The sequence below is a fragment of the Molothrus aeneus genome, chromosome 1 (assembly GCF_037042795.1).
Source record: "Molothrus aeneus isolate 106 chromosome 1, BPBGC_Maene_1.0, whole genome shotgun sequence".
Taxonomy (NCBI): domain Eukaryota; kingdom Metazoa; phylum Chordata; class Aves; order Passeriformes; family Icteridae; genus Molothrus; species Molothrus aeneus.
In genome coordinates, this window is record NC_089646.1 from 129,838,528 (window position 1) to 129,853,360 (window position 14,833).

Genomic DNA, 14,833 nt, shown 5'->3' on the forward strand with positions numbered 1-14,833 from the left:
ATTTGTAAAGCATGTAACTAACATTTAATTCTTTTACCCCTTCCCCTAAATCCCTGATCTTGTTCCTATGCTTCCTAAAGGTATGCATTTTGAAAGCATCATCCCATTTGTTCTTGTTGACTTACCAAGATAACCTCTCTTGTATATATCTTAATTAACATGGTAGAATTTGGTTTTTTAAAAAATGAACATTTAAAAATATTTTATGTTTTGTTTTACCTGTTGTGTAGTAGGTAGAAACTAACATCTTAATTTTTAAATAAAGTGTCTTAAATGTAGTCTTTAATATTTAGCTTACATGACCTCATTGATGTTTAAAAATGTTATTCTTGTCTTAAAGACAAATTAAAGAAAATTATTTCTAAAAAAGTCTTTGAAATCAGATTTATTTATTCACTTTAAATTATATTAAATATTTTTAAAATGTCTCAAAGTGGGACACTGTACATTTGCAAAAATGCTTCTATTAATATGGATGGTAAAATGTCAAAGCTTACATATTAGTTGTCTGAATTTTTTATTGCAATAATTAATCTATTGTTCTCTTGGCTTCTGTAAAGGAATTCAGTAGAATAGTAATTTATAAACTAAACTGATGCTGTGTGAATATTCTGTTGTACTGAGTTTTACAAAGTTTTTGTCTTGAAAACTTTGGGTAGTACTGTATGTACTCACGTATCTGAAAATGCTGTGGCATCACCTTTGCTGTTGTGAATTTAGCTTTATGCTTAATCTGACTTGACTTCAGCTCCCAGATACTAGGTCACCTTCACAGTTCTACTTGAGCAAAAGGATCATCTACAGCTGAAAATCACTCTTATCTCCAGATATTTATTTATCTCCTAATAAAGGAAATTGAGGTATCTTGCTCTTGACCTAAATATGATCCCTTTTAGAAAACTAACTCAATCTGCCTCTTGGACCTCCAACAATTTTTGTGTGGTTTTGGTTTGTATCCAAGCAATTACAAACAGCTTGAAATACAGGTGACAGAAATGGACACAGTACTTCTATGAAGATATAAAATCAATTTCTACAATAATATTGTCCCACTTGTCCTTTCAAAAAGTTTGTCACAAGCATCTTGCAGAACTCTTGTCAGCTGGTGTTTATTCCTCACTCTCCCTCTGATGTTGTCTTTTGTGTTATATTTTTTTGAAGACTATGTGTATTTGTAGGTAACCCTTAACACTGAGCTATTTTTAAAAGTCAGATAGAAAAAAACAATCCAAAAGAAGACTTTGCAAGTAAACCATAAGCTTCATATTTGCCTCTTTTAATATTTAGTCACACATCTCTTTATTTTTAGTGTCTAAAATGACAAACCCCTAAGATTTTTTTCTTATTTTTTCTTTATTTATTTTTACACAATCTGTGGATGTTTAAGCCAAATGGACCAGGATAACAACTTCAGGATGTTCTAGAAATATCTCTTCTTAGTTCTCACCTCTAACTGTTGTGATCTCTAATTTGTTTAGTACTTTTATCATTCTTGATTTTTAGCCTAGTAGTTTCTCATTGCATTTGGAAGGAGGGGAGACAACATGGTTAATGAAATGATAAGGAAATTTTAACACTAACTCTATTAACCAAATGTTATTGTTAAGGAAAAAGTCAACCCGATATATTTGCCAGAAGTTCACGTTTAATTAATATAAGTATCAGCACTTTAATTCCATACTTATATTTGTGTTTGCTGAGCCTTTGCCTTGTTCTTAGGTTAGACTGGTAGCAACTTGGAGACTGCTCAGTCTGTTCTAAGGGAACAATTGAGGCAAAGGATTTGGGGGCAGGGTAGGGAATATAGAAGTATGTGCACATAGGTTTGGTTTAGGAAAAAGGGCATTCATTACGGAGGAGGAGACTGCAAGTGGGATAATGGTTAAATTACTTAATTTTTAAAATATTTATATTTCTCTAATTGTTTAGAGCTTTAGGTGTTCAAGGTCTACTTAAAAGTTAATTTGGTTCGAAGAACCATTGAATTTATTCTTTATTTCTTAGGTGTATAGTAAGTAACTATACTTTTTCTAGAAATGCTTAATACTTTCTATTAAAAGTTAAAATGAACAGCTTTCTAGATGGGAAGTTCTATTACACAAGAATCTGAATATATGTCATTTATCTTTATAAAAATTCGGATTAGTTTTGTTTCTTGCTGTTGAATTACCAAATAAAGTAGGGGATGGTAGTAAACACAATGCAGAATAAGTACTGCATGTCATAACGCTTCTGACTGCTATTGTCATCACTGCATGTTACCTTTGCTAAATACCAATATCTCTAAAATGTCTCAATTAAAAAAAAAGCTTTAAATGAGTTCTTGAAAATTATTGGAAAGTTATGATAGGCAGTGAGAGTATCTAGCTCACCTTCTGCTGTGGAGTGCTGCAGCACAATTCAGGAATGCATGGGGTTCAATAGTTCTGAAAGTATTCCTGAAATAGGTACCCTTAAGTGGAAAACCATACAGGAACTCAGTTCTCAGTTTAAGAATCAGTTATTAAATATATTTTCCATTTGAAAAAATTTGGTAATGAGTTTGTGAGTTTTTCCAAAGCTTATAGAGGATAGAGAGTAAATCTGTTCTGGTACAGGCATTGTTTGTTTTTAAAGGTGGTATTTTTGATGTCTACAGCAGCTATTCAACAAGGAGAAGCTTGAAAGGAAAAAAAAATAAGTCCTCTTTCACAATTTAAAATATTTTTCTCTTCTTTTGGTGTACTTAGAAGTTTCTTGGCTTTTTTTCCTTCTAGATCCATCTCACAAAAATGTCTTCTTGACACATCTCTTGTTCAGTGGGGTCTATCACAAATGTAATCTGGCAATTACAAAAGTAATCTATGCTCTGCTGTCTGAGTGAAATGTGTTCTCTGTGGTCTTCACTGCTTTATCAGAGGTGGGGGAAGTGAGAAGCCAGACTTCCCATCTCTGTGTAAATGTATTCTCTATGAGAGTGATAATTTTTAAAAAATTTCTTTTAAAATAAAATCAGCTTTGTTCCTTGACACAAGGGAGAAATAAAGTAGTGATGTGTTATTCTTTACCTACACATTAATAGAACACAAGGTATATGATAAGTATCTAATAGTCTCTAATAATTTGGGTGAAAGGAATCAAAGCACTTTAATTATAGGATTGCTTTATTGACAGAAATTAAGTAATGGGGACAGGAGAGTGGCAGTAAAGAGTCCCTGTTAGTATGCTTTTTTCCTCTATACTGTATCTCTCAATTAGTCTCCATCACATATCACAAAGCTATATGAGTCTGGATTTTGATGAAACAGCAAAAGAGAACCTAAGTTCACCATAAAAAAACAAACATCCAACACAAAACCAAACAATCCACCCCAGCACACAAACACCACCCCTAAACCCTGAAAATGACCCCCCCCACCCCACGTCTCTTCCAACAAAACAAAAATGTCAACCAGAAAGCAGTTTACAAGTAGGGATTCGTGTTTGTTTCGCTACTGGCTGAATTAATTCTTGGAGACCTGAGGGCTAGCACAGAGAAGAAGGATGCAAAAGTACTCCTGGAGTAGAAATGACAATGATCAAGAGTATTATTGATGCCTTGTGTAGGCTGACCTAGAACAGAGACTAGATGGAGCTAAAGAATAAAGTAGGTATTTATTAGGAGGCATCAATAGATCCACCTTGGGCAGCCCAAGAGCCCAGCCAGGGCTACACCCAAGGTGAACCCAAAATGGTCACAAAATCGATGACCAGTTGTGGGGCCTCACACTTTTATAAGTTCTGGTCCATTTGCACATTGGAGTTAATTGTCTAATTACAGCTTTAGCCCATGAAATCCCGTCCTTATTTTTCACTCTTCAGTCCACTGTTGTTTATGCTCTTGGGACTGAGATTTGGATCAGCTGTCCTTGGGTCCCCAGCTGGAGAAGGAATTATTTTGTCTCCCTACTCTGTGAAGAGAGCTTGCTATGCCCTAATATGAAGCCCAGACCCACACACTAAAGCAGCATAGACTCTGAAAAATATAAAAGCTAAAATCTGAGACATCATTCTAAAATGTCCTACCCACAGTTATTCTCCAGCTCAAGATTTCTTCTTAAAACTGATAACAGATTGTTGGAAAGGGAAGAGTGAATTGTCTTTCCCTCTGGAACATGGGGATAGTGTTCAAGATAATATTTGGGTTAGTATTGGGCTGCTGTAAATTTTATTTTTGCAATTCTCATTTCCCTTCAGACAGACATGATCTATATAGTGGGAGAAGTGGCATTGCCTACAAATGCCCAGGGAATTAATTTAGTTTTTTGACCATGATGGTTTGAGCCAGAGCTGTGGGTTTAAATTCCAAAATAGAATTATTGGAAGTAACCTTTTGCTGCTGACAGATGTTGCTGCAAGAATTTTACTTCATAAATCTTTTTTTTTGGAGCAGCAACCATAAACCTCAAGTGGTTTGTGAGAAGGAAATTGAAATTACTTAAGTCTCTGATCATTCTTTCCTTGGTGACAAGTATGGAAGAGCTTAGGCAAAAAATGGTTATAAATCTTTGAATTGTTTATAGACTAGGGAATGTTAGTATGTTTTATCACTAACTAGCCAAAAATGATAAAAATTTTGGTCATTAAATTAAGTAGCTCAACACCATATGTCAGATCATTTTCCTATTCCATGTATTGGTTACTCTTTGAAACACTTTAGGCAATTGAGGCCATGCTGATTAATTTTAATACAAGAAGTAATTTATTTTATTTCTGTTTTCATAGGCACATGAAGAAATATAGCAGTGTCAGATTAGAAAGGGACTCCTGGAAACTAGTGCCAAGCTCTTATGTCAACTCCTCAAGCTCTGTCTTAAAACTGGTTAGAATAGTGTCCCATTACCATGTTGGTGACCTACTCCAGATTGCTCTACTAGTCACTTAACCTGTTGCCTTTTTTTAGCACTGCTTTTAAAATAGCTATTCTGTATATCTAATCCTTCCCTTAAACTTTCCCAATATTATGATTGTTCTTTCACTGACAAAAATCCTCAGAATTTATTCTCATTTCTTAAGACAATCCAACAGCAACTGTTGTGTCTAACAACTCCTCCCTCTTCACTGTTTCTACTGGAATCTATTCTTTTATTCAATTCAACCAGTATCCCAAGTGAAACCTCCTGAAGAACTAAAATAATAATATGGCTTTCTTTTCTCTACAAGAAATACTTTGACCAATGTATACTAAGATAAGCATTTCTTGTATAGGTCTTCTGCACAGTCACAGTTCAATCACTTGGTGTAGTACTCCCATATTCTTCTCACAAATTTTGGAAAGATCCAAATTTTTTTCCATTAATTTCTACTGAACCTTAAATGTGTAATCTCATACTTTGTTCTTCTAAGCTTCAGGCTTTTTTCTTTCTCTGCTTTAGTCTTGCAATGATTTAGTATTTGATGTGATTATATTATATTTTTACAGGTGCAAATTTTTTGTCTGTGCTGAATCTTATGGGATTTTTGATGCAAAATATCTAGCAATTTCTGTTACCACTTGTCAGATGCTGCAGCAGAACCTGACTGCTTTTTGGGAATGATGTGTTTAATTTTAGTTAAACAAAAACAAAGCTTGTTTTCACTTTCTTATTTTCTGAGCTCTGATTAGTTGAAATACCCATTAAAAAAAGACTTAACACATTTTTTTCTCTTTGACAAGCTTCTGGAGAGTGTTAGAACTTACCCAAACTTGTCAGAAGCCTAACTGCTAGTAAGACCTTATTGAGCTGGGTGCTAATGGATGAGTAGTAATGAAACCAGCCCTTCAGCTGAAAATATTGATGGCATGACATTTTAAATGAACTTACAAGCAGTGTCAAACACTCAAAGTTTCATGTAAAAGTAGACTTTTGACTTGAAGACTGGAGTTCAAGTGTTAAAAGCCCCTCTAATTTTCCCCTTCTGTGCTTTAACACTCATTCTGAAAGCAATTCTGTAACAGTGCTTGTGTCTTAATGATGTAGGCCCATTTAATCTCTCTGTAGGCAAATGGGATGTGGAAACCATGCATGTATTTCAGCTGATGCTTTTCACTCTGGACTCATAGTGAAAAACCTATTTCCACAAACTACGTAAACTTAGATACTGTGTCATGACTAGAACCAGCTGAAGTGGTAGGAGGATAGTAACTGGGAAATGAGGGACAACTAGTTGGGAAGCAGTAGTGCCCTAGATAAATTATAGTAATGTTTGGTAAAAATTTTTGGAGCTGCAAAATTATTGCTGAGATACTCAGCAGTTGTTCAGCAGTCTTCCACTTCAGCAAAAATGTTAATTATCATCCTAAAGCGCTGCAGATGCCTAAATGGAGAACTCTTCTCTCATGTTCACTGAGCAGATACTGAAGTTCCTAAAGTCCTGACCTGGGTGTAATACATCATTAGGGGCCTGAAGAACATATTTCCTACAAGTGCTTTGTTCTGCCAGGACTCAGTACCACAGTACCCAGACCATATTTAGACCACTGGGCTACAAAATGAAATTTTCCTCTGGTTTGAACACATCACATTTTCCTGGTGCACATTTTGGTAGATTAGATGCTCTGGACATGGCAGCCATAGCAACATTTTTGGCTTTTAAAAATGAGTTCTGCTTTTGTTGCAAACATTCTCTCCTCTTTTGAAAAGATTTATACAAAAGCAGCACTCTCATAAATATTGCAATTTCAGTGTTCATTTTCCTTTATGCTTTTGCCCTTGTGTACTCTGTTGTGATGCACAAAACCTATTACTGGGATGCAGTTACCTTTCAGCATTTCTGCTGGAAGTGTTTCTGTTAAGAATATGTTCAAGACTCTGTATCCCAAATAGGCATAATGTGAGAAAGTACAATGAGTCCCATTTTCTGCTCCGAACAGAAATGCTCACTGGGACACTGTAAGTTCCCGTTCTGGACTTTTTCCTTGGTTTAAATAATTTTCATAAAGTAGTACAGGGAGAATGTCATACAACACAGAATGGATATCAATAAAACAAACTAATTCTTGAAATGCTTTGCTCAATTAACTTACTTAAATGTGAAACTATCCTAATGTTGAACTGCTTTCCTCCGTAAAAATAGCCCTTAATTTAAATGCTGATAATAAAATACCACAAGGGGGCACCAAAGGTTTTTCTTACAGAACAGAACTCTAGTTTTCATTCCCTCTTTAACCCATACAAATTAACTCAACGTTACAAATGCAAAATATTTTGAATGGCTTAAAGCAGCGCTGGCCATAATTCCTGCCCCAAGGAGCTGCTTACCAAGACCTACAAGAGGAGTGGGCATCCTGGGAAGCAATCCCAGGTATTACTTCTCCAGGGCCTCCTTTACAAGGTGAAGCTGTGCTGGGCCCACAGCCAGCTACTACAGCAACCAAGCAAGATTGTGGAATTACAGACTGGCCTGAATTACAGCAAGATCATGGAATTACAATGCCTCCTGGCTCAGTTCCTCTCGCAGCCATGGACATGGATTATCCAAGGGTCTCCATGCCAGTCTAGAGTACAAAACATAACTCTTTCACACAAGTGTTGCAGTTGAAACATTTGAGAATTCCTAGTTTCAGAAGGTGCAAGCTCTGGACTTTATTCCCCAAGTACAGAAAATATATTTGATAATAAAATCCAATATGGTTTCATGAAGTATGAATAAAAGTGCCTCCTCTATTATGATTTTTAAATGACTACAGGAAAAACATTGTATGCATTTTATGCATACTTAAATGATGTTCTTAAGGCTTTAGTAAACAAGAAAGGAAATGCATTAACTTTTTCAGACTCAAATTGGAGAAGTCTAAGTATTCCCATGTAACATATTTGAAACAATGTCAGAATGACAGACAGCATTTTAATTTTATTTTATTTTCAGTCCGTTTAATGAAGACTGGGTGAGAATTTGATAACTTAAAGCATTCTTTATTTTTCAACTAGGTACTCCTGGAATCTAGGAGAGCAATAGGTAGTTAGGAAAGCAAAAAACCTACAAAATAAGATGGTTGTAATTTTTGGATGCTTTTCTGAAGCATTATTGAAATCTTAAGGAGCACTTCTAGTTATGGATTCTCATATAATTCTCAGAACCTGTTGAGTAGACACTGCTGTGTTCTTGAAGTGGAGGAACATGGAATATTTTTCTTTTTTTCCTCCTTATTCTTTTTTTCTACTTGCTCATTCTCCCAATCTATTTCATTATGGATCTCTACAGCAGCCACAACAATGTAACAAAAAGATGGGAACTGGTGGTCAGTGAGATGTTTTATCTCAAACAGCACTGCTGCTATCCAGATTTGATGCACCAGTAATATTTCACTTGGTTAACTCAGCTGGGGAATCCTGGGTTTGGGGGCTGCTGTTTACACCTGCTTGATAGCAAGACAGGGAACACATGCATGCATCTAGTGTTTCTTGTTGCTATTTGACACTTACTGCCAGCAGATGATCTGCTAGGGGACGTTTGATATTATTGGCTATGCTATTGCTACCTGCTGGAGCTTCTTCATTATGCCTCTTGCATTGGATCTTTGGTGGACTGGAACACCTGTTAAGGCATGGTCAAGAAACTGACCGGTCATAAACCAAGCTGTGAGTAACCCCAGAAAAAAAAGTCATGAAATCTACTTGCGCAACTAGAAGTAGGAAGTGGTTGTACATTGGAAAAGCTTAAGTTAGCGCAGCCAAAATGTATTACAAACCATGACTCCAGTTTATCTACATGGAAAATAGATAATAGACAATAACAATGCAATCTTTTGTACACAGTGCCAAAACTCTGGATACATCCCATGACAGTGAAATCTCTGTGAGAAATAACTGTCACCGTTTCTTCTGATCTGTATTATGTTTCAGCTGAAAGATATGCTACATTAACTATAGTAGCGCTGCTAGCAAAAAATTATCTCTGCCTTGCTATAGACTCATGCACCATGTCAATGTTTTTATCTTGTACATGGTTTGATAGCTGTGGCTCTAGTAATTCTTTCCTGATTTTCATTGTCTTTGCAGAATTACTTTATTTCTAATAATAATTTCTAAATCATTTCTATATTTCTATTTTTATTTCTAATAATTTTATTTCATAATTTTGCTAAATAGCTTTTTCAATTAAGTGTTAATACTCCCTTCCACAATTAGGAAAGGTGGTGTGAAATTCTCCTAAAGCTCTAGGAGTTATGTCTTAAGACAATAATAGAAATTTATAAAGACCTCAGATGACTGCAGGTGTGTATGCAGAGGCATATACACTACTTGGCATGTAGTAAGGGTACAAATGTATATCATAAATTGCTAAGCAGTCCTTCCAAATTCTGGTTCATCTTCCAGGCATGTCTCTGTATCCCCCTAATGTTTTTCAAGACCCATTTTAAGCAAATGGAAGTCAAACCTTACGTAAGGCCTTTAAATTTGATAAGACACCTCTACATTGTCCTGATAAATTAGGATTGTTTTAGGAATCCTTGGGCTGTTGGCAACATGGACAAGTCAAGAAGTATTCTCCAGTGACTATCCAAATAAAGACTTCTGTAGAGGTAAAGCTCTTTGGACTTCCCTCTGAAAGTCTCCTCCAGTTAAAGGTTTCTAATGTTGATAGCCCCAAGCTAAGTCCCATTTCTTCCTTTACTGTTTCTGGAATAATAGAATTGTTTAGGTTGAAAAAGCCCACTAAGATCACTGAGTCCAGCCATTAACCTGACACTGCAAAGTCCACCACTAAACCATGTCCCTAAGTGACACATGACACATCAGAAGTCCCTTTAATACCTTCAGGGATAGTGACTCAACTACTTTTCTGTGTAGCCCATTCCAGTGCTTGACAATCCTTTTGGTGAATGATTTTTTCCTACTAGCCAATCTAAAACTCCTCTGGTACAACTTAAGGCCGTTTCCTCTTGTCCTATTGCCTGATATCTGGGAGAAGAGATTGACCCCCAACTCACTACATACAGCCACCATTCAGGTAGTTGTAGAGAGTGATAAATCCTTTCCTGAGCTTCCTTTGCTCCAGGCTAAACAACTCCAGCACACCCAGCTGCTCTTCACAGGACTTGTGCTCTAAACCATCCCCCAGCTCCACTGCCCTTCTCTGGACACTCTTCAGCATTTCAGTGTCCTTGTAGTGAGGGGCTCAGAACTGGACACAGCACTTGAGGTGTGGCCTCACCAGTGCTGAGCACAGAGGGACAATCACTGCCCTGGTCCTGCTGGCCACACTATTGCTGATACAGGCCAGTGTACTATTGACCTCTCCAAATTTATTTTTAACCACTTGCTTTTTTGCTTTTAACCTAGACTATCTTCAGGAATATTATTTCTCTCCTTTTCAAATTCTTTTGACTGCTCATATTTCCAATAATAGTTTTCTCAGGTGTTTGCACTGATTTTTTCTGACAGCTACAGAATTGCATTAAACTGTGCCTGTAAACTGGGACTATCAGATTCAACACAGAGGCTGTACCATCACCACAGGCAGCCTCTGTGTTTTTGCCAACAGAATAATTTAAGGCATTTAAGGGCCAGCTATCTGACACTGGACTTGTGCTTCTCTCTTGCGATATGACTCCCACTTTGGCACTTCTGCAGTCAATATTTAAACAGGTTTCCTAGCACCTGTTTTCAGTGTATGTGATTGCAGCTACCAGATGCAAAACTAAAATCTCCCTGGTAATCATGTGAAAAAGAATCTGTGGTTATATTCAACTGAAGTCAGACTTCTGTAAAAATATTTAGGTATTAAAGGTATCACAGCAAGAAATGCCCACTTATATCTGAGAGGGGGGAGGTTTCTATGGAAAATCAATAGCTGTCCCTGAGTGTCTCTCTAGAGCTGTATCTGCAGTTTTGTAATGAGTATTTGCTATGTTTTGAATGCATAATTATTTATGTGAAAATTCATGACTTCCCTATGAACACTGCTAAGAATCAAGCACAGGTTAGCACCTACAAACACAAGTGTGCATTTGGATTTAGTAAAGCAATCCAGTTTATGTTTTGTCTATACCTGAGTCCCAAGGAAGCGTGTTCATCCAGCAAGCTGGCATAGCTAATATGTGTGGTTCTTTGTGGGCAAACCTGTCTCAGCAGTTTTGATCTGCTTTGCCTGGGCAATACCTTGAAATCCTGACCCTCACAGACATAAATTCCAGAAATTTGTGGAGGACAGATTAAAATTTTGAGTGAAAGTTCAGTTCTCCAAATGAAATAAGCAGAGGAGGGAAATGCCAGCAGGTATGAAGTGGACCAATCAATGTTTTCCTTCCATTTGTCTTCCAGTGCAGCATCTTCCTGTGATGGCCTTCTGACAGATCACCATTTTCTAAAATTTCTAACAATTTTAAGCCTAATTTTAGTGTTTTTTCTTTATTTTGTCCAAAATTTTATGGGTGTCTCCTTTTTTAGAACTTATTCCCCATCCTGTCTAGCCATTCATCTTTACTACAGGGTAAGATGCTTTTTGGGATAAATCACAGCTTTGACTATATTTATGAAACATCCTGTAGGCCTGCAGGTCTGCTAAGTAATAATAAAAATTAAAATAATAATAATAATAGAAATTAAAATAAATTAAGAGCATGGAAAGAAAAATGGGAAAAAGGAAAATGAGCTTGATCTTTATATCTCAGCTTTACTAGCTGGTGAACTTTTAACTGGCAATGTAAAATCAGGGCTGGAATGCACACACACAAGGTATTTGATCTAAATGTGGGTTGTTAACTAAGATAATGAAAAAGTGATGACTGCTGATAGATTCTCCATGAGAGACTACAATGTATATTTTCTGATGAGCTTAATCCTAAATGTAATCTTTGAAGCATGTTGAAACAGCACAAAGACCTAGGAGTTTTATGTCAAAATATAGCTGATGGCAGAAGGAGAGGAAAAGGACCTTTTTAAATTTTATTTTTATTAATTGACTCACTTCCAAAATTCAATTTTTTCTGAGCTGTCTTGTACTTTCCACTTCTAATTTTTTTTTTTTTAAAGGGTCATTCATAATGTCTCTTTTGTTTTTCTTCAAAAGTTGCAAGCAATTAGGGAAGTTTAGGAGAAAGTTATACAATGCAGACTATGTTTATACTTACATCAGAAAGAGGGGCAGGGGGAAAATGAATGGAATGAATATTAAACATTTAAAATCATATTAAGTAGTTTGGTTTTGAGACAATCTAGGCCCATAATACAATGAAGTGCAATTCTTCTACCTGTTGGAAAGGTTTAACTTTGCACTTTATGGGTTGTTATGCATATTTCTCTTCCATATAGTAAATTTCTCTTATATTAAGTTTAACTATTTGAAATATTTCATAGTGACAATAGAATATGTCCTGATACACAGCACTAGGAAATTCAATGCTAACTTAATATTTGTCATGTCTTATTGAATAGAGTCTGCATACAGAGAATGTAAGAACAGTTAATACTTCATCAGAATACTGATATTTTAATTGTCCATAGGTAACTTTATTCTTTACTTCTGTTGAATATGCTCTTCAGATATATATATATATATGAAATGTTTGCCTGAAATGTGTATCTTGAAGAACACATTATTCAGCTTATCTTTTAGGCCTTTGGAAATACTATTGTCCCCTTCAGGGACACCCCTTCCCCCCAAACCACTAGCTCAAAAGCTAATCACACAGCTAACAATATTTCATTAAGACAATTAGAAGAAGTATTATTCTGGCATTTAGCAACTGGACTAGTGATTTTGTTTGGGCAGGCATCCCCCAGAGTAGGAATGCACATCTGGAGTAGAGGGTGCAAAATATCATGCGCTTCTAGGAGATGAAGCCATTTTCCCTGCCTCTATGGTAACAGATTTGCTGCTTGTTCATTATTAACACTCATCAGCTTCTGGACTTTAAACTGCAGTCCTCAGGCACGTGCATTTGTTCTGTTTTTACTTACTATGGATTCCACCAAAGTCATGTATGAGTTAAAATACAACTTTTTTTCACAGTTGAGTGTTACAACTGGATATACTCTGCTCTGTGAAAGGGGGCACAAATGACAGTTTTCTGGGAATAGCAAGGTCTTAGTGCCTTTTGGGCACTTCCCAAGCCTGGCTGATGGATTAAGCTTCTCAGAGGAGCCCTTCATGTACCCTTCATGCATCCATGACATCTTGTACAACTCATCCCAGAGGGATTTTTGCCAAGCTACTAAAAGCAGTGCTGGTCTGGAAACAAGCAGCAGCAGAGAACCTTTGCGTGAACTTTCATGCCAAAAAATCCTGAAGGATTTATGCAGTTCTGGGATAAGGTACTTGCTAGGTAGGATGGTTTTCAGATCCCAGTTGTGAAACACCTAAATCCCTCTGAAATCCTCATATAGGACCCTGAATTCCTTCTTTGAACACAGCTTTCGCTGACCCCACCAGAAACGTGACCTTTTCTTCCATGCTGGAGCCAAGGCAGAAACGAACATTCTGGGAGTGCTTAGTTTCATTTCTGGCTACAAGCATCCTCAGATTCCTGCATCTCAGGTATCTCCTTCGGGACTCTCCTGCCTGAGGGAGCGCGGTGCCGGGCCGGGCACGGCCCGGGCCGTGTTTGCAGCGCCATGGCAACGGCGCGGCGGCCACAGGCCCCGGCCGGGCCCGGCGGCCCCGGCGCTGCTCCCGCCGCTCGCCGGGATCTCACCCGGGCAGGAGCCGCTCCCGCCGCTCCCCGGGATCTCACCGGGGCAGGATGCGCTCCAAGAGGCTCACCACCGGTACGTGGCACTGTCCCCGCAGCGCTGGGCCGCCTCCGTGTCGCACGGGGCTCGGGCCCCACGGTGGCGGCCTCAGGTTCAGAGGCGGTGGCACCAAAGAGAGGCATTTTGAACTGCCGGGTGTAAACTTGCCCGGCAGAACTCATCACTCCGAAGAGAGAACTTTGCTGCCCTCAAATAGCATCACTAAAGTCACAATATTCTAGAATGAATGAGAGTTGACTATTCGGGAACACAGTTGGATCTTCTTAATTTTATCACATGATTTGTAATATTTACTGTTCAAAGCTTTGAGTTTCATACAAATCTGTATTTTCATTAAACCACCAAGCTTCTAGTTATCAATTTTGCAGAGGAAAGGTGACATGAAGTTAACTGATATGTATAAGAAATAATATATTTAAATAATACTTGATTTTTATTTAAATAATTCTTGTGATAGTTAATCTTTTCATGCACGGATCAACATTACAGCATATTCTTAGTTTATTATTTTATTTCTTATTTTATTATTTTATTTCTTATTTTATTTCTTCAGACCAAGTTATTTTATTTCAGAATACCCAGGAGGGTTGTCATGCCTCACTACTTTTTGTTGTATTGTAGTTGAACCAGATTAACTGTATTGCTTGGATAACGTATGATATTTAATATCTTCTTTTCAGAACCTCCGTGTATAACAGAAGAAATGTTAGTAAGTATGCTTATAAGGCTTGGTCATTATTTTCATCATGCAGCAATGGAGCAAAAAAAGCAAAAAACCATTTTGGAAACCATTGTTTTCTCATTTCTTTTTTTGTAAGTGTAGACTACTGAGCAATTTCTTAAAATTTTGTCAGACAGAATACTTAGTTTGAAAATAATTAGAAAAAAAAGTAACAGAAGGCTATGGAGAATAAAGATGGAAATGAAAATTAATTAGGATGAAGGAAGGAAACAAACAACTGGAAGATTCAACATGACAGGTTTAACAATTTCCTTACTTTGCCTTTTTTGCCCTTTGCTCATAGCTCATTGTAGGATTTCCCTGATGTTTTTCTTCTTGTTTGAAAGGTATATATATTTGTCTGTTACCTCATAAGAAATGACATGTTTACTGTTACAGCTCAGGTGATGTTTGCCTA

At 37.0% G+C, this 14,833-nt stretch overlaps 1 protein-coding gene across 1 annotated transcript in view; it reads left to right on the top strand.

The window, feature by feature from the left end:
- Window positions 1–13,674: 13,674 nt before the first annotated feature.
- Window positions 13,675–14,833, top strand: part of RGS22 (regulator of G protein signaling 22) — a 60,116-nt gene continuing 58,957 nt past the window's right edge. Inside the window, exons 1-2 of the mRNA XM_066547714.1 lie at window positions 13,675–13,709; window positions 14,375–14,403. Of these exons, the coding sequence (XP_066403811.1) occupies window positions 13,685–13,709; window positions 14,375–14,403 (54 nt within the window). The 5' untranslated portion in view covers window positions 13,675–13,684. The remainder of the gene's footprint in view (window positions 13,710–14,374; window positions 14,404–14,833) is intronic.